Source organism: Hirundo rustica, chromosome 3 (assembly GCF_015227805.2).
Source record: "Hirundo rustica isolate bHirRus1 chromosome 3, bHirRus1.pri.v3, whole genome shotgun sequence".
NCBI lineage: Eukaryota > Metazoa > Chordata > Aves > Passeriformes > Hirundinidae > Hirundo > Hirundo rustica.
The window spans coordinates 38,201,856-38,222,098 of NC_053452.1; the positions used below are offsets into that span (position 1 = coordinate 38,201,856).

At 42.1% G+C, this 20,243-nt stretch overlaps 1 protein-coding gene across 4 annotated transcripts in view; it reads right to left on the reverse strand.

Annotated features, from left to right (window-relative positions):
* Positions 1–20,243, reverse strand: part of AGPAT4 (1-acylglycerol-3-phosphate O-acyltransferase 4) — a 71,290-nt gene that overhangs the window by 2,098 nt on the left and 48,949 nt on the right. For 3 of the 4 annotated variants that reach the window (XM_040060007.2, XM_058419981.1, XM_040060008.2), the window contains 5 exons: positions 20,004–20,157; positions 13,564–13,666; positions 12,171–12,246; positions 6,645–6,843; positions 2,217–4,148 (listed from right to left, as the gene is read on the reverse strand). In XM_040060007.2, the coding sequence (XP_039915941.1) occupies positions 3,994–4,148; positions 6,645–6,843; positions 12,171–12,246; positions 13,564–13,666; positions 20,004–20,157 (687 nt within the window). In that variant the 3' untranslated portion in view covers positions 2,217–3,993. Of the gene's footprint in view, positions 1–2,216; positions 4,149–6,644; positions 6,844–12,170; positions 12,247–13,563; positions 13,667–20,003; positions 20,158–20,243 lie in introns of those variants that run through there. The other variant, XM_040060009.1, reaches the window with a different exon arrangement.

Genomic DNA, 20,243 nt, shown 5'->3' on the forward strand with positions numbered 1-20,243 from the left:
GTGCAAGTGGTAACTGGAGACCAGGAATGAGTCACACTGCTGGGACAGCATGGCTGCACGCTGGGAAGCTGGTCTGCCCTTGGGACTGCCCTCAGGTCTTGTGGATGCCAGGAAAGCAGGGCCCTCTCATGGGCAGAGCTGTGCAGTGAATGGTCCAGAAAGGGAGCTGGCTCTGAGGGCACTCACTGTCACACTCCACTGTCAGTCCGTGAATAGAAACACACACCACTGAGACAAGCAAAGGGCTTCACTCTCACACAGACAAGAAAGAAAGAAAACCATCTCTGACATTTCACTGGCCAGGAACTGCTGGGGAACACAAGAGAAAGATCCAACACTTAGCCTGCAGTCTGGGATCATAACATAATAATAAGCATGAAATCATTAAGATTTTAACCACAAGGGACAGAAACAACATCTGGAGATGGACACAGAGCATAAGTAAGAGCAGCTGTTACAGCAGCCACACGGCATATTGGGGATTTCATCCAGTTCCAAGAATGCCTGGACAAAAACCAACTAGTTCAGCAGTTCAGATGTCTTTTTGTTGTCCTGTGCGCCCTGGCAGAAGCTGCCACTGCCTTCTACCCCCATTTCACCCTGCAGCCCTCAACACCCCGAGGAAGGTGAGGTGCAAGGAGAAGAGGACTACTCATGCTTGCCAAGTGTGTGGAAGCAAAGCGGGGTAAGGCTGGGCTGCCTCACTGCTCTGTCCCTGCACTGCCTCCTCACCACAGCTCTCCTGGAGCCTCAGTGCAGACCTGAGTGATACAATCACATTGAAGGGTTTATTCACTTCTTGTTTTACATACAACTACAGCTGGAAGGGGAACTTCAGGGTTTTTACTTCAAGAAAGGGGAGAAAGGGAGATCAAGCAGTAACTAATCAGCAGCGCCTAACTTTATAGCTGTGAGGGTTTAAGACCACCCTAAGAAGTGCATGAGAGAAGCTACTGGCCGAAGCATTCCTGCACTGCTCCACAGCAAACTGAGGTAACTGAGCTCCTCCATCTTTGTGCCCATCATTACTCAGCAACTAAAAGATGCAGGAGGTTGCTGGGGACCTGCTCTGCCTGCTGGAGGGACAGGGACTGAACTGACACAATCAGGAGAACCAACATTTTAATCTCGTTCTTGGAACATATTTTAGCTCCAAGAAAACCACCACCTCCACATGTAGTATCTCATCCCTCAGGAAAACCTTAGCTCAAAGAATTTCCACCTTTTGTCTTACACCCTGGGATCTGTTCTCATCTGTTATCCTGCCTTTATATCACACAGCAAGTGCTATAAGGACCACAGCAGGCAGGGACATAAAAACTTCCCACACAGAGTTTGCACTTGAGTTATACAGGTTATGCATTGAAATTAAGATTTGTAAAACTCAAGACTGTATGAATGGTAGGCATTTCCATTGAATGCCTATCCTACATACTATGAAAGAGAAGGAACAAACAACCCACTCCAAATCTCCCCAGGCTGAAAGGCCAAGACTATCTGGCAGCTCCACCAAAAGGCAGAATCAACACAAGCACAATCCTGCACGTGGTTTGTATGGTGCTGTAAAAACCTACTGCAGTGCTGCTGGCTGGTCCCCTCCTGGCGTTCCATTCATCTCAGCCTCGCTGCTCAGGTCACACCGTGCTCCAGCCCTGTGGTGCACACTCTGCTCGTGGACACTGTGACGTCCCCAGCTCCCACGGCACCGTGCTGGCTCACCACTGCCTGCCCTCGCTTCAGATGGACACTGCTCTCGCCTACAACTGGAATGGAGCTGCTGGCCCCCTGCCATCAGCCCAGGTGCCACCGTGCTTTTAGCTTAACATGGAATAGCTGCTGCTCCCGTTAAAAACCCTCTCATCTTCTGCATACATTCCCCTTTTAACTGTTGACAGCTTTACAATAAATCACTTATAAAGCATGAAGGGTGGGTGTCCTCCTCAACACAAGTTATCAAAACATGAAAGGCAACCCAACATTTGCTTCTCTGAAGCCAAATGAGACTGGGGAAGCAGGAGGAGGAGGAGAAAAAAAAGAAGCTGCTGTCAGATACAGAACAGACATTTGACAGACATTCACAGTGCTTCAGCACCAAGTTTTAAATAGTTGTTGTGAGCTAAGTACCTAAATCTCTTGCCATGTGTCCCGTGAAACTAAAGCTGGTTTTCAAAACCGGGACTTTTATCTCTCAAACTACTTGAGCATTTATCCTCTGGAGCGTACTGATAGGCAGAAGAATTATAAAAGAAAGGCCTCATAAAATCAGGCCTGCTCCATTAAATTAATAGCTAGCCTGTCATCTCTTCTAAGCGTAGCTAAGCAATTTGCCAATTCCCATGTGAAAACAATCTTGGTATGAAAGGTTCCTTAACACAACAACCTATTCTTGGGTTGAAAAATAAGTGCATCTATGTAAACACTCAGATCTGTTCCCTGAGAACCCATTGTAAACTACCTGAATCTTAGCATATACACAAATCACCTTCTGATCAATAAATGAAGGGGTAAAAAAACTACCAGCCAATAGGTGTTGCACACAAGGTCTGTGAAAACTATAAAATAAGTGATGGGAATAAAGAATTGGCTTTTCCCACATGAAGAAACTGGAAACTTATTACAATACTGGAGCAGTGACTGCCTTATATTGATTCAAGCAGTGTCACAAAGAGCTCCCAGTCCCAGACCAGCAGTAAGGTATGAGCACAGTGCGATGACTGTTGGGAGTATAAACAGCCAAACTGCTGCACAGCAAAGCACAAGGGAACAGCATTCACAGTATAAAGAAATGTCATTGATTTAGGGCTGAAAGAGTTTGAGCTGAGCCAAGCAGAGCTGTACATACATTGGTTACTCATTCTTAGATCTCAGAGTTAGGCTCTGAGGGATTACTGGCCTTCCATGCCAGCTCGAGTGGAGCATTTTTCTTACAGCTCTTTCCACCTAAACAGCCAGTTACTTACAAGCCAGCCAGTGTTTTACCGGAGAGCACAATAAGCAGAAACTATCCAAAGGATAAATGACAATCTAGAAGCAATGCAGAGGGTAGCAGGTAAAAGGACCTCCTATTACTCTGCTCTATCACAAAAGGTTTATTTAGTGCCTATCTGCACCTGTATCAGGTACTGAAACCCACCCTTAAAACCAGCTGTTTGCTACAATGGGCTATTAGGGACTGCAGTAAAGTTCCTGATTCTGGAGTAGCAGGTGAGCTGTCAAAATGCCATAGAAAACCCAAATGCCATAGAACCCAAACCACTGCCTGTGTGCTTCAGTTACAAACAGTGAGAAAAGGTCTGCTAGGTGCAACAGGAAGAGCTGATTTTGTAACCTGACAAATCTCTCCAGTCTACAGCAAACCCTTCCTTTTACACTGTTAAGCCATCAGGTACCAATTACCACTCCCACTCTGAAGACAGCAAACACCATCCTCCCTGCTTTGCTCCGGCCTGGCTGTGCTGGGCAGACAGTTCCAGCTGCCAGCAAGAGCCACAGCCTCCGAGCTGTGTTTGTGTCCATGCTCTGCTGTCTCCCAGCCTCTGCAGGAGTCACTTTGGGGCCCTTGCCTAAAGCTGGAGTCAAACTGCAGAATAAAATACTGGTTGCTCCTCTGCCAATAGATGGCTGCACCACATCCAGAATGTTCATGACAGAGATCCCCCTGAGGATACAGGACACAGTTAGGGGAGAATGGCCTTGCTACAGAAACTCAGCTGTTGGCTATGAAAGTCTGTGACAGCTTGGGCTGAGGATTTTTCCTGCTTCCACAGAAAGAGACCCATTATTCCCAACTAGCTCTAACACTGGTTCTGAAGGAATATAAAACAGAAACAGACTGTAACATATAAGGTAACTGTTGCTCTTTTGGCACATAATGACACATCCACTCTTAAATGACCAGCATAAACCAGCTCTGAGTTTTGTTTAGTATGACTAATGGCTGAGCTTTCTTCCACTCCCATGGATTCTCTTCCCTCCACAGCTTCACAGTGGGTGCTATCTGCTCATAAGTGACATCATCTTTTTCATTCCCTGCTCATCAGCAAAAGGTGGCTGAATCTGATCAGGCAGCAGCCTCTGGAGAACCACTGTTCCTCCACTGCAGGGCAAGTCCCAGGCAATTGCAGGCACTCCAGGATTGGTGACAGCACCTGTGGAATGAGCACAGAGGGGCTGCAAGCTGCACCAGCCCACGGGTGGGGCAGGTGTGGATGGGGCAGCAATACACATCACACACCCTAAAGGTGTTCTCTGCTGCGCTTGGGCAGCCTGGGAGCTCACACCCACTGCTGCTGTTCATTCTGGCAGCAGGCTGCTGCTGTAGTCTTCTGGTAGCTCCAATATTACAGATAAACCTGAGAATAAATCCTTTGGATTATCACTGCATGCAAGAGATGACTCAGAGCAGCCTGCTTATTAACCTTTCCTTGTGGCTAGAAACAGAAGAAAGATAACTGGGGAGTAAGACAGCAAGAAAAGGAGAAAAAAAATGAAAAGAAGGTAATTCTTACTGTTTATGCTTTGTGGCATCATAGCTTTTTCCCTTTACAGGTTCTTTCTTTCACTTCTTGATAGAGAAAAGAGGTGATTTAGGTCACTAACGGCAAGACTGTATTAGGCTTCGGGTGGAGGGTGAGGGGTGTGGTGTCACTCAGCTAAACTATAAAGGGCTAAATCCAAAACCATCACAAATGCTACAATGCAAAGCAGTAAAGCAGTCGGCCCTGAGATTAAACTCCAGAAACCCTGAAAAATGGTGTGAGGCTCCCGGTGGAGGGTACACAAGGCATGAAGCACTTTAAAATGGCACCCAACCAAACCAACCAGTCTGCTGAGTGGAGAAATTGAATTAAGAGGAAAATGCTGCAGGAAAGATGAGAACTTCAAACCACTTTGCAATAGCTATCATTGCTTCAGTGCACCATTAGGTTGTCCTTCCACAATCCAGTGCCAAACAGACTATGCCAGCATTTCTTCCAAAGGCAGAACAAATGTCCTCTTGAGCAAATTGCCAGGCAGTAGCATTTGCAATGGTGTCACACCTCATGCCACCTGCTGCCGTTTACCCACTTTGCACAGGAGCGGCTGATCCACCTTTCTCTGCATCCCTAGCACACCCCAGCCACGGTGCTCACTCTACACTCTCATCCTCTTCACCAGGCAGAGAAGGGAAAGAGGTACTGCTTGCTACTTCCAACAAGGTGGGTAGGGAAAGAGGCTTTTAAGTTGTAGTTGCTGCTCCAAGGAATTCTTACACATTTTACCCAAAGCATTTCCAGGGTAACAAGCACCAACGATTTCTGCAGATCAAGACCTCCAGACAAGAGCTCAGGATTACCTTATTTTTTCCTCTACCCTGCTCAGCTAAGGTACCAGTTATATGCTGGACCTTATCCTTGCTTGTTTTCCTTCCTCTGGTTCAAAGCATCATGAAGGAAATTTCCTGCCTGCATGCACACACACACACACACACATATATAAACTGTTTCTTCTCAAATTACATCTATAAGAAGCACCATCAGGAGCTTAACACAGCATTTGTTTTGGTGGGCAGTTTCTGAAAAAGAATATTGTGTGCCTACCACATCGAACTCTTCCCAGATGGCTAAAAGGATGTTAGTTAGTTAATCTTGATCAATCTAGCTCAAGATTCAGAATTCTGAGAATGCAAAGAAACGTTATGTGCTAGGAACAATTTCCTGGGTAGAGAGCAAAGATCCATTTCCGAGACAAGACCACGCTCCACATTTTCCTATCTCCTGTGTTGCTATTCTGGACATGGCTTTTTAAGTCAGCTCTGTATCCAAGTTCTCTCAGAACCAAAAAGATTGAGAAGTTCTGTTTTTTGGGTTTTTTTTCAAGGTTGGTTGTAGTATACAGAGATGCAAAGGTGATGAAGTCATAAATACCTGTGATGGTCAGTGCAATCACAGAAAGTATTTGCTTTAAAAATGTATGGCTTATTCTGGAACTTCAAACCAGCACTCAATCACAGACACATGGATATGATGCAATTTGTTAAACTGACCACGTTCCTACTTCCATGAAGAACAGCAAGTAAGATCTCTCTCCCTTTCTTTGGGCCAGCTCTTTGTTCTGTTTTCCTTCCTCCTCTTAAATACCATACTATGAACCATACCAAATATGAACCGAGGCAGTTCAGAACTGCCAGAGGAACTGTAGGAATCACCTGTGACAGTCCATGCCCTGTGCTACATACACTGGAGTAGATGGTCACAACAGGCAGTGCTTACATCATGAGTTCATGGATTACCAGTGCATGACACATCAGACTATGTATGATTAGACAAAAGCATTCTCAAAGGAATAAATTATCCTTGTGGCTCTCTTCTAAGCATCCAAAGTAGAACACAGCAACACACATCACAAGAAAAGAAAGCCTTTTGTAGGCAGTCCACTGAGAAGTCACTGTTTGAATTCTACAGAAACAGAAAATCTCGTACGCAGCTCTTACAGAAATTAGTACAACTATTAAAAAAAGAAAAATCTTTTTAACTTAGTCCAGGCTGGAGTGGACATAGTAGATGGACTGTTGAATTCACAAGTCATATTTATACTTAGCAAATCTCAGTAAATCCTATTGGACAGTTACCCTGCAAGTAATCTTTTTGTATCAGAAAACTTACCTATTATGATGACAAATGCAAAACTAGCCAGTGTCAGTGATGATCCACTGTTGATCATGTTGATGAGCAGTTTGAATAAAGGATATAGCAGCAATAAGGCCCAGAAAAGCCAGTTCAAAAGTGTCCATGGTCGACGGGGTGGTACTGTAGGGACTGCTGGGTAGGTTCCTGTGCGGTAATATTCTTCCTGGAATGCATCCTAGTAGAACAAAGGAGGGCATCAATTAAATCCCCATCTGCCAACAAAACTAGCCATTCCTGGCTTTGATGTTCCTCCTTCTTGAGGCTTGTAACCACAGGGGAAGATCAAAGACCAGCTGATGGCTGGAAAGCTCGTACTTTGAAGTCAATGAACACAGAGTCAAAAAAAAAAAAGAAAAAAACAAAACAAAACAAGAAAGGGGGAGCATACACTGATGTGTGAATACTTTCTTTCTCCTACACAAGCAGCCTGAAATATGCCATACCTGGAGAGTATAGCAGCCTAGGAAAACAGGAGGGATGATGGGATGTACACTCCTGCAGCAATGCAGACATCACTGCTGAAGCTCCTGCAGGAGCCACAGCCGCTTCCCAAGCATTGCAGGTAAGCCAGGGAAGTGTCTGGGCTCCCTACTCAGCAGCATCCTCTGTTCCCTGTTGTTTTCTCCAACTGCTGCTCTCAAACAGCACCACAAACCTGGCAGAAAAGGTGACCAGGCACCATTCTGTCCCACACTCCAAAGAACACCACCGCCTCCTCTTTGTCCCACGGATGTAGTCTTGGTCACCTTGTTCCCATGACGCCTGTGGTAGGCAGTTTGGGTGCTGAAGCTCCCTACAGGCATTTTGGTGTGTAAACAGTTAAAAATCTCTCACTGGCTTTTAGCAAACAAACTCAACCTTTAAGTTTAATACAGGGAAGACCATGGGGTGGGGTTTGGTGTTTTTTTTCTGTTTTGTAGCATCTGTTTTTTAAAGCACAGGAGACTTTGTATTCATTACCTTCCTCTATAGCCCATATGGGTGAATAGCATTGCCTTCACTGATCTCATCAACCCAAGATATCAAAAGTGGGCAGGGAGACTCCTTGTTCAAAAGCGAAGATTATTAATCTATTATCTATTAATCTGTGTTATCACAAAAACCTGGTTAATTAAGGAAGTCAGCATTAGACTGTCATTAAAAAAACCCTTAATTTAAGCAGAATAAAGTATGCTATTTCTTTAAAGGAAGGATTTTTGGTTTCTAAAAATTCTAGGAAAGCCAAGACTAATCAACCAAAAGACTATTTTTTATACTATGCTACGATTTTACACTTACACTCCAGCTAACACAAACAATTCTTTGCTTACTTAATAGCAAGTTGAGCAATTACAAGCTGTTACCACTTTATCTGTTTCAAAGTGAACATTGAGCTTTTAAGGGATTATGCAGTAATTAAGGCACTGCACTCTCTTTATTGAGATTACAAAAACTGTAAATGTTATACTCATGTGAGCTGGATTGTAGCGAGATCACTGTGGCCAGTTACTGAGCCATCTTCAGCAGAGTTCACAGTGTATGAAGTTTTCCTCACAGTGCAATGAAGACTGCTTTATAACACAGAGCTACTCACCACCAGTAAACTGAATTTACTACATTTGGGTTTCCAAATACTGGTATTACCCTGGAAAATGAAGAATTCCCGACTATTGCTGGCATTGCCATTAGAGGGCCTGCTGCTACAGAGAGCAGGATGGGCTCGCTTGAAACAAGCACAGCAGGGTTTTCTTCCTCGGCTCTGTAGGGCATGAGGGGCAGCAAAACCACTGACCACACCTCACTGAGAGGTTTGAGACAGATGGAAAACAAATACAAAAGGAAAACAATGCCAAGGCAAACAGTTCCACCACATTTCCCACTGCTGTGGGGAACAGCTCTTCAGGATTCCTTATCATTAAACACGTTCATTCACTTGCAAAAGGCATCTGTGGGTTCATCTGTCTTGAAAGCTTTCGCAAGGGTGCCTATGATGCCCAGCAACAAGTCAGGCTTTAAACAGATAATACACCTCACCATTTCCCAAAATCACCTTACTCACATTAGGTTCCTTTCACTCCCCTGCCTACAGAGCTTCTTTTCAGTTTGTAATAAATTCCATCCACGCAGGTATCACATTCCGACATGGAAACATGCTCCCTCTACTGCCCCCAACAATTTTAAGTTACTTCAGACAGTGAGGGGGAGGGATAATGCAGTGAGGGAAATCAGGGAACATCCCTCTCCTTGTGAGAGGCTAACTGAATTCCTCCTCTCTGTTCCCACCAAGGTCTGACAGCAGAGGTGTGCCACTGCCCCTTTGTGAGGAAGCCCACAAAGAATGTGTAACCAAAAATATATTCTTCGTTCGCAAACACTGGAGTTCTGTACACTTCTCCTCTTCAGTTAGGCTTCGCTGATTCTCTAGGACATTTTCAGGCCCTGTTTTCCAAGCTTCTCTTACATGCAAGAAGAATTAGAACCTTGCTCTCTTTTAAATGGAAATTAAGTTTCTCAGGCAGAACTACTTCAGGCACTGAGGCTAAAAGGAGGTAAAAAACAAACATGCAAGGATTAGCAGAGTTGTGACTACTATATATTACCTCTTCAGACCTGGCAAAAAGATCCTCAATCCAGTCCTTGTTAAAGTCAAAGGGAGCCTTTCTAGCAATGGCAGTTAAAAAAATAAAATAAATAAAAGGAAAAGGAAAAGGCAAGGTGCAACCCAAATTGAACTTCTGTCATAACTTGGAACTAACTGATACAGTGCTGGCCATATGTGGAAGGACAAAATCTACCCCTGGTGAGGAAGAAGCATATGGACATGATATTTTACTGTAAGCCTGAAAAAGGAAGAACAACAGTGTTTACTTTAGAGCAGCAGCACAATGCCACTGTTTATCAGGCAGGACTGTGTTCAACTGCATTTGTAGCAGTGACTAAGCCAAAATATGAAGTGATAAGTAGCAAGAACATAAACACTTCCAGGCTTCCAGGGAGAAGTATCTCAAACTGAGGTACATGTAGGTGAGATCAGACAAGCAGATTAAAAAAACCAGAATAAGCTTTTCTCAAAGACCCTCACACCTTTACTAATGTCAATATGGGCAAATAAATAAAATCTTTAAAATTTAATGTCCCTCCATGTCCAGTAACTGCTGATTTCATTACTCATTCCAACAGCTCTGCAATCCTGATCATCTTGCGTGCACAGGCCTTGACCTCAGTACCTGTGGCACTTTCCAGCCACTAAATCATGCTACTACAGCCTAATTCAGCACACTGTATGTGAGTCTTGAGAAACTACTGCAAAATTATTAAATTTATTGAGAATAAGCAACAGCACAGGGAACCAAAATGCGTGTTAAAATAGGGTCTCTGCTTTCCAGCAGCGTGCACACCTTGTCTTTGAAACAGCAAGTGCTGCAACCAAACCAAAGCAGGGAATGAGCATATATCTTGCAATGAATTACTGTACTATGAATAACATTTTTTTACATTATCTAATAAATATTTTCTGACTCTGAAGACAATCTGAAACATATCTAATTTTTGGAAACATCACCTTGGCGGAACTGCTGTTTGTTATCCGACCTAAGAGCCTATTATCTTTTTAAGATGCAGGGCGGAAAGGTGAAACAAAATTGTATTTTTACCCTGCAGGTGGGCTTTCATCATCTCAGAACTCTGGAAGAAGTTGTCCATGCTCTGTATTCTGCCAGTCTGATTTTACAAAGACATGGGCTTCAGTAAAGCAGGAATGAAATAAGTGCAATGAAATAAATTTCACTAAAGTAGAACAGCTGCCTTCAGAAAAAACCTAAAATCATCACCAAAAATCCCAAACCAAAACACAAACAAACAACTCCCCCCAGCCTTACCAATCAAAAACATTCACATAACCAAGAAGGGTTTTAGTGGAATGGAAAACTGAACACACCATACTTCACTCCTATACTTAAACAGGAAACCAGAGACTTAACCAACCAGCAAATGAAGTTGTCATGAAGAACAGATATGAAGACTACTACAATATTATACAATATATGAAGGCTAGATGTACACTCTGCGCTATAAACAACTGATTCCCTATTTGCCAAATAGGGAATAACAGAAAAATCTTGGGAGTGAATTGTGAATTACTGTAACTATGTAAGAAGGGATTCAGGAAAACAATCACCACATTCACACTTATGCTCTTGTCTTGCAAACATCTCAATAGTTCTCAGGGACATGAAACAGTGCTAAAAAGTCATAGTAGCAGAAAGTGGACTTCTGCAACGTTGAGCAAAAGGACCATTTGCATCTTTGTGGGCCCGTGCAAAGGTGCTGGGGGTGGTGCATGAATTGGGTGTTACGGGCACAAACTGTGAGAAGGGGGATCACAGGCAAAGGGAGTGGACCTACAAGTGAGGTCTCAAGACACATTTACTTTCCACATTCCTGTAAGCAAGCTGCTTAGAGGAGCTATGAATTACCCTAGAAACAGTCATGGTTTGAAACTGAGAACAGCCAGGGCACTGTTAAAACAGAAATGTGGTGTCCTGGGAAGAGCACAACAAATGGCACAGCAGAATTCTGCTGTCCCAGTGAGAGGAAACCAGAGCATAGCTTTATTCTAAAATTTCCAAATCCAAACCACTGCTGCATTCCAGTATGAATACGTAACTTTGATCAAGGTATTGAAGCAAAGTGAGCTGCCAGGCTCTCATGCTGTGCACACCTATGACTCCCACTGACTGAAATGGGAGTGCAACCTGCATTCCAAGAGCACATCCCCCAACAACTACCTCCAATATTCATAAAAACAGCCCAGAAGAAACTGATTCTGAAAGACCTGAAGGATTCATATCAAAGCATTTGCAAAGCAAAAAAACCCCCCAAAAAACCAACCAACCAACAACAACAAAAAACACCTCCCCCCAAAAACCAACAAAACCCCCCCACTGGGCATCTACAACCACAAAACACAATCATTATTCTCTCCCCATCCTATGAAATTATGAATCTTAAATGTATGCCTTCTATACCCACAGTGTGTAAACAATTTATCAGCCTGTCCTTTTAATGCTGGATGTCTGCCTTGGTAAAAAGGCAGGGTAAAACAAGGGACAAAAATTCTAACACACTAAAGAAAACATCTTATTTAGTGCACAAATTACTTCTTGATTTAGAAGGTGTATTCTAGGGGAAGGGAGTCTTTCTACCAATCAGAAGGCAGTAAGGCAACTTTGATTTTTGTATCCTTATGCAATTTTCTAAAGAAGAGGCTTAAAACTGCTCTAGAAGGGCTTGCTTAAGCTTTCTTCCTGTTGCTCTATTTACAAAACAAAAGCAATCATGACTGGCAGCACAAGATCAGTTTGTATATAGAGCAGCAGAGCACTTACCCTGAAAACCAAACAAACCAACTCACCTCGAGCCTCCATATTAGGACATTACACATGCACACTGTAAAAGGTCTACTAGCACTATAAATAACTGAGCACTAGTGGCTCACAAGTGCTGTCTTGATGAAAGACCAACCTTTTCTTGGTATAGTTTGTGAAGCCAGGAAGAACATTCCTGCTCATCTTCTGGGACATCCTCTAGTGGAATCCGCCTGCCAATGGTAAACAAGAGAAAATGAAGAATATGAAATACTTTTTCTTTCATGAACAGCACTTGCATTATACAGACATTATCTGACAGGAGACTCTCTACATTTTTCATCTTTTTTTAACTTGTGCAACACCTACAGCACATCAACAGGCAAATATGGAGGAGATTTTGAAGGAATCTGTGATAGTCCCCAACTAATTGCCGAAACAAATTTAGGCACAAGCTCTTACCCTCCCTGTAAGAGCTTTTCAGGATGGGCAAGCTGCTTCCCTGAGCTGTGAAAAGCAATTTCCATGCTGTGCCAGACTGACTTGCAGCAGGCTGGAATGGTGCAAAGGGAGACATGGCAAGAGGACCCCCTCTGCTCTGCTGGAGCAGACATCCACAGGCAGGGCTCCATGAACGCCATCCAGCCAGGCTGCGCACACCAAACACGAGGACGCCAGGCTGAGCTACCACGCAGGAAGAGGGATCAAGACAAACTTTCTTCTTACCCTTGGACAAAAACAGTTCTGAAAGAAAGACCTTTTCAAACGGGCAGAAAAGGAGAAGTGGAAAGAAAAGGTCACCCTGTTCCACTTCCTGTTGGTATCCAGGATAAAGCTCACTGGTCCATGATAGCTCTTAAGGGGTTATGATGAACTCCTGATCACTTGCAGCATCACTTCTAGGCTCCTATGCTCCAGCCCTACCTCACCACATGCCCTGAGTGCCTGTAGCAGAGGTGCTGCTGGTAGAACCTCACCTGGGAATTGCCTCTTTGCCATTAAGATCATGGGAAGCCACTAGGGTATTCGTAATTTATAGAAACCTTAATGAAAAGGAATCCAGGTGATTTTTCATTAAACAACCCCTTCTTGGTAGGGAGGGTGCAGCTGTCAAACACATCAACATCAACACCACCAGATGGGAAAAGTCCTGAGCCTGACCTCCACCAGAGGAACTGGAACTATCTCTGGAACTCCTGTGCCAGAGATAGGAATAAAGTAACTCCACCTGAACACTTAGACTGTGTTTGGTATTCTGGCCAAGTGACTGAAAAGAGGCCCCAGTGCTGCTGAGCTAACGGACACACAAATAAATAAAAAAATAACAAACAAAAAGTTCTGTTGACATTGATGGGCTCCTCACATACTTAATCACACAACTTTACCAGAAACACTTCCCTACCCATATGAATTTTCATCTGAAGTTCTGAGAAGCAAGGTTAGTAGAGATCTGCTTTCTGTTACCCATTTGAAAACATTCCCTTATGTGACCAAGTATGATTTCAAGTACACACTCCTGCTAAAAAGGAATTAAAGTATGGATTACTTGCCTTACATATAAATCTGCATGATATTTCTTTCCATTTAGAACTCCCAGCAATGTTGGATTTTCATTATTTCTAAAATTAAGGGTAGAATCATAGACTGCAGAAACTACAAGAAGAAAAACAGGTTATATGTTTAGTGTAGTAATACAATGGAAATTAGTAATTCTCTCTCAAGAACAACACTTAAGTACATTAACAACAGCACCACAGTTTGGGCTGTCACAAAGGTAAAAATGACAATGGAATATTCAACATGCAGGTTTTCAGATATCAAATAATCAGTGACTCTTTCAGGAACTGCACCAGCAGAATGGAAAGGTTTGCTCTCCATCCGCCCTTGCCTCCTTCCTCATCAGGTGCAGAATGATGGGCATAGGGAACACAGTGACAACTCCTGACAGAATCCACCTAGACTTCCCAGGAGTCAAATGGTTGCACATCTGTTACCTTTTTCAATTCACTGTGAATCAACAACTACCCCCGACATCTGAGGAAACAAGCAGGCAGATACACATTTTATAAACAATGAACAATATATACCCTTTGACTAAAAACAGGTAAAGTGTGTGTGTGAGAGAGAACTCCTACAGCAGGAGGGCTTAATGCAGCCATAAATGCCCAGAGTCCGAAGCAGCCCCGGTTCATGTCCATTGTTTGGTAACTCATGCACTTCCTCTAGGGCAAAGGCAGAGAGAAGGACTCACAACATCTTGTGTGAGCTGGCAGCTACAATGGAGCCATGCAGATGTGAGGAATACAACATAAAAGTTCTGCTGAACAAAACTGCAGCCAAACTTCCAGCACTGAGAAAACTGTTTGTGCAGCTCAGGACTGAGCTGGAACAGTAAAACTATTTGGCTGATGGCAGATAAACTAAAGGAGCAATAACAAGCAATTGCTACACAAAATGCACTTCCTGTTTAGAACCACGTGAAGTGTTGCAAAAAAGTTTATTTGAACACATCGTTAGATACACTATTTTCCCGATGTCACAAAACTACCAGAGAACAATTCTTTTTCCTGACACTGAAATCAGTTGTGCATCATGGTATGAACTCTAAGGGCAATGACAGCAAAAAAACTTTCCTATTTTTTGTCACAAAGGTGACTAAAAAGCATTTTCAGGTGTAACCTATTGTATCCTAGGCTTTCTGCTCTAGAGTTTTGCAATAATTAATAAAAATGCATGTGGTGAACCTTTATTGTGAGACCTCTTGACCCATCCAAGATTTTTATTACACAGGACAGATTTGCTCTTGGTTTTGAAACCTCTCTAGCTATGAGAGATAAATATGGTTTGGTCTCAGCATTCAGCTCCCAGAAACTCACCACATCATTTGTTACTGCAAAACTGAATTCATAGTGGAGAACAGAACAGCCTGGCTTCAGTGCTGAAAGGAAATCCTGAAAACAAAGGCCAAAAAATCCCTGTCAGTGCAAAAGGACTCTGTCCCTCACTAACAACTCCATTCTTTTCCTACTACAGTTAGATTCTTAGCCGAAACTCAAAACTAAAAATAAGCCAAAATCTACTTCAAGCACATTACTCTGCCTGTACAATACAAGTATGAAATTACTTTTTAAAAAATAAATTATCTGCCTCCATTTTTAAGCTTCTTAGTGTCGAAGGATTTTACTAATCTACTCTAATTTACTAATCCAATGTAATTGAAGGAAAACAAGAGCTCAGTTTGGTTTATACAGTGTAAGCTTCTTAGTTTATTCTTTAACAGAATGAGATTATTGTAACAACAATAGGGATGCAATAAAGTGAAGTATGATATACACAACACTTTTTCTTTCATCTCTTATAAGGCATCTACATTTGAGTTTTTGTATGAATTGTGTTTTTGTTGAGACACATTGGAAGATAGTTCTCCTGTTCTGAAAAAACCTTCTGTGGAGATGGTCAGGAACATCTTTATGTGCTGACAGTCTTATACAGAGCTTTTTCTCCAGGAAAAACAAAACAAAACAATTCCAGTTTTCAACTGGTCTGTAGTTTCATATTCAGCCTAGTACCTTTTAATAGCACATTGAAATCTATTGGTGCAAAGCAGCGCCAAACCCAAGACAATGACAGCAATGTGCAGGAGTAAACAGACCTCTGTTATCCAGATATAACTGAAGATAACTAAAGATTTTAGCTTTCTCATTCTGGAAGTGCAGGAAAAGAATAACAGTGAAATCATCCAAGAAAAAGGCTGCATGAAATTAAAAACTGTCAGAAAGCATCCACAGTCAAAGCAGCATGCTGTGTGAGAAACTGGAACTGGTTATCAATAAACATCGATTTTGTAATTGCATAATTAGAATTGGACATCTCATGACTTCCTCATCCAAAAGCTGAAGAGATCAGAAATTTCACATTCTGAAACAAGTAAAAAAATAACTCCATAGTATCTTGAAAACATTGCAACTGTCTTACCCTCAGGCTTATATAAGCAGCATTTGAGAAGTTTTGCTTCAATTGCAAAATATTTTTTCAAAGGAGTCGTATCTTAGAATCTCTTTCTTATTAAAAACCAAACAAAAAAATATTTGAAAGCCTTTTTCTTTCTGTCAAGGAACTGATTAGTTTTTTTGTTGTTGTTTTCTAATCTCTGCCCAGCTTTTTTTCATATCATTAACTCTTGGTTCCTTCTACAGCTTTCTGACAGAGAGCTAAGTACTTAAGAATTTAAGATTTAATTTCTTAATTTCAACCTAAAAAATCTTCGGATTACATATCTAGAGAGGATTTTTCTTACTTTGACTGTCCTCTTGAATTTCACACATTATTTTGTGGCCATGCTGCATTATGCCAGGATGATTCACTGACAAATCACCCTACAGCAATGAGTATGACTACATGCACCTTCATACTAGCACAAAATGATCTGAAGATGGGAAAAGGGAAGGAAAGGTACAGTGACATTCACTGTACTGCTGATACGACACCACCTAGACACAATCCTTTGATTTAACATTTCATTAACTGGGCCAGCTTGAACAAAAAACACTCATTTCTCTCAAACTTGGTTACTTGCACAGGAAGATGAATAGAAACCCACTTCAAAAAAAAAAAAAAAACCAAAAAACCACAACCCAAAATCCAGGACTATCACACAGCTCATGGGGAAAAAAAGTCATTGCAATACCCCCAAACACTGTCATACTGAACTCCATGAGAATATCACCCTGGAATTTATTCTCATGCGTTCCCTCTAGGATAGCAGTTCCCAGCATGCACAACTGGAGGAAAAGGTACACAGCAAAACTTGGCCTTTTATACAATCCATTTCGAAGTACATTTTTAAAGTATAAGTCTTAACTAAACAAAAGCAGCTGAAAGGAACCGGCTGATATACAGTCAGACAATAAAGGTAACAGTTAAATATATCTTTTGCAGTATTTGAGACATCTACTTTTACTGTAACTAATGGATTAATGTTTTAGAAACAGATTTGTATGTTCATTTGCTTCCATGAATAGTACAGGTAGCAAACAGCAATTTATTAGGAAGGTGAACAGCTTCTAGAAATTAAGTTCCTGGAGACTGCACCTGAAAAACCATACTGGTAGGAATGGTCACTGATGAAAATATCAGAACAAGTTCAGAAAACATTAAAAGCTTTCTTTCTTTAAGAATCAAATTATGTACAGAGATAAGAACTTCTGAAAGCACATTTTGGAGGAAAAAAGTATGCCATTATCACTTATGAAAGAAATTAGTTAGGAGGGAAGGTTCTTTACTTGTTTGTGTGAAAGGTATTTTTATCCAAATACACCTGCTTATGCTGACAGACGTGGCATCACTGGTATGGAGGCAGCTTCCAATATATGCACATTAAATAAACTCGTGAAACTAAGTTTTTCAAAACAGGTGGGCTTCCCAGAGTGATGTCACCAATGTCTATTTCCAACTACTGCAGAACTACTTCAGAACTACTTCTAGAGTGACTGCAGCATGTAGCATTAAGACTTGACACAAAGTTTTGAAGAGGACCAGCCTGTGATCTCTGCTGCCATGGATGAATTACAGCTACAGCCAGAGAAACCAGCATCTATCCATCCCACAGTACTACAGCCTCTGACAAGCTCAATCACACCCTGGCAGAAAGGAGGGGAAAAAAGGGACAGGAGCTCTGTCACACCCAGCTGTGAACTGGTCCCAAACCTGTGACTTGGCTGCACTGCTATGTCCTGCTGCAGCTACATCCCTCAGCAAGGCACTCCAGCCAGGCCCACCACCCTTGTGGGAGAACAGAAAGTGCATTAGCTAAATGACGGAGTCCAAAATGGGCTCAAGCAGCTCAGCACCAGTCTTGCACTTTCAGAGATGCACAGGGATATAACCTAATTTCTAGACAGAACTTACATTTCCAGATCATGAACTCTCAAAAGAGACTGCCATCACATTCTCTATTCAAAAAGCATGCATTAATTATTATCTGTACATAATAATGGTACAAGGAGTTATAAAAATTAAGACATTGTTTTCAGATGTTTTTTACATTGTCTTGTCTCTATAGGAAAGAAACATAGAGTAACCCAGTCAGTAACCCTTCTATCTTCCTCTCATTGCAAATAGTAACAAGGCGAGTAAAGCAACAAACCCAGAATAACCTGCAACACCGATCTGGGGTCATCAAACTCTCAGAGGTTTGTAGGTTGGATTTTTAAGTCAACAATTTTTGCTGAAACTGTATATGAGAAGGTACAACACTGCTCCTCCTGGAACCCTCACAAGGAAATACTGCCTTCCTCCTGGCCTTACACTGCTTGCCCTAGCAAGTTACAGCTTCTGGATTGAGGCAGTGACATATACTCCCCTAGATAAAATAAGTAATCTAGCAGCCTCAGTCTTCCTTTCCTGAAGGTATTTCAAGTACTTAGAGTACTAACAACTGTTACAGTAGTGTGTCACACGAATGTCCGAGACTTTTAATAAATGTCACTTGGGTTTCCTAAAGCTAAGGCATCAGTTTCCTTTTGGAATGTTTTCCCACGAATCAGCTACTTGTCCACAACCCCGCCGTTATTTTGCTGGCATTACACAGAGCAGTGGGAAGAACAAAATCACCACCAAAAGAACCTGTTCCTCATTCCCAGCTCAGGGCATTACAGGCCACAGAGCTTTGACTCATCCTTTCTCCTGTGCCTCAAGTCTCCTACCCCCTGCCCCCAGCAGAACAGTCACCCTTATTCAAAAGGCAAGGCCAAAACGTGCTCTTAAGGGGGTTGCTGGATGCTTCACATAACTTACCTCTTCTTCATGGGTCAGAAAGGATCCAAGCTATGCTATCCATCTCAGGGGTGGAAAGCTGTGGGTGCCTGGGAAGCTACAACAGTGGTATGATCTGCCTGGCACACCAGAGGATATTTAGAAGAAATACAGGAGATAGCAAGCCAGCTGACTGGGAAGCTTTTCTTTACAGCAGCTATCCCAGATATGCCACATGAAAACATGTCTCCAAAGACAAAAGAAGTTCTGACATTAACTTCAGCCAAGCTGGAACATTTTCTTCTAAACCAGAAACCACTCTTTTCTTTCTTACACATCAGCCATCTAACACACAAATCTACCAGACCCCAAAGACCCTGTACCACTACAGCTACTGTCTTTCACTGTCTTTCCTTTGCCCGTGAAGTACACAGCAGGAGACTCTGATAGATAGCATTAGTTAAAGAATTTGATAGATAGTATTGGTCAGTCTATCACTTCAAAGGCAACATGTACAATATTCTTACCGATGTCACCTTGAAGTTGTGAAATGCAAGTAACCAGAAATAAATAGGAAGCTCAAAACAGTGCTAAAAACTTACTCATGTTCTGTAATGTAGAAACTGTTTATACATTTTACCTATATGTATCTTCAGTCAAGGTCTATTCCCCCTCCTCAGCTCCATTAATAAAACTCTAAAGAGCAGATCTATACAGAATTTTAAATTAGAATATTTTTGATTTAAAATTTGCCTTACTTGAGGCAGTCATTTACCACAAGAAATTATTTTAAGACACAGTGCCTCAAGACTCTCTACTGATGCATTTGATTCATTTAGAATAGAATTGCTTAGCAAGTAACTAAGAAATACTATCCATTGGCAACAGGTATTACAAAATATGCAACAAAATATGTACCAATTGGTAAAAAATATGCAACTGAGATTCCCAACACGAGTCACAGTTAACAAAACATAACAATAATAAATTAAAACCCCCCCAAAAACCAAACAAAAAACCCTTACCAGAAAACCAAAACCAAAAAAACCCCCAACCAACACCAACCCCACAAACTGATTCAGTTTGTTAATAAAACCAGAAGCTGGTGAAAAAACAGTCTGAAAGTAACCCAGGATTTTTCTGCTGGGACAAAGGCTACAAAGAAAAGAAAAGCATGACAAACTGTTAGCAGTTAGAGGAAAAACCATTTAGCACTGTCCCCTGTGACTTTCCTTACCTACATTTCTCAAACACTGCACGGTGACAGCAAATCCTTTCGTTCGTGGCAGGAGGTGGTACTTGAGCTTGGGCAGACCTTTGGCTTCGGCTACCTGCATGCTGATCTGGTGCTTCTGTTCCGTGAACCTTGTGCCCTCACAATGAATCAGGAACTAAAACCAAGACAGAACTACAATTAGACAGAAGCTCAGGTCTTCTGCTGACTGAGCAGAGGTCTCCTGAATCCCCACCAGCCCAA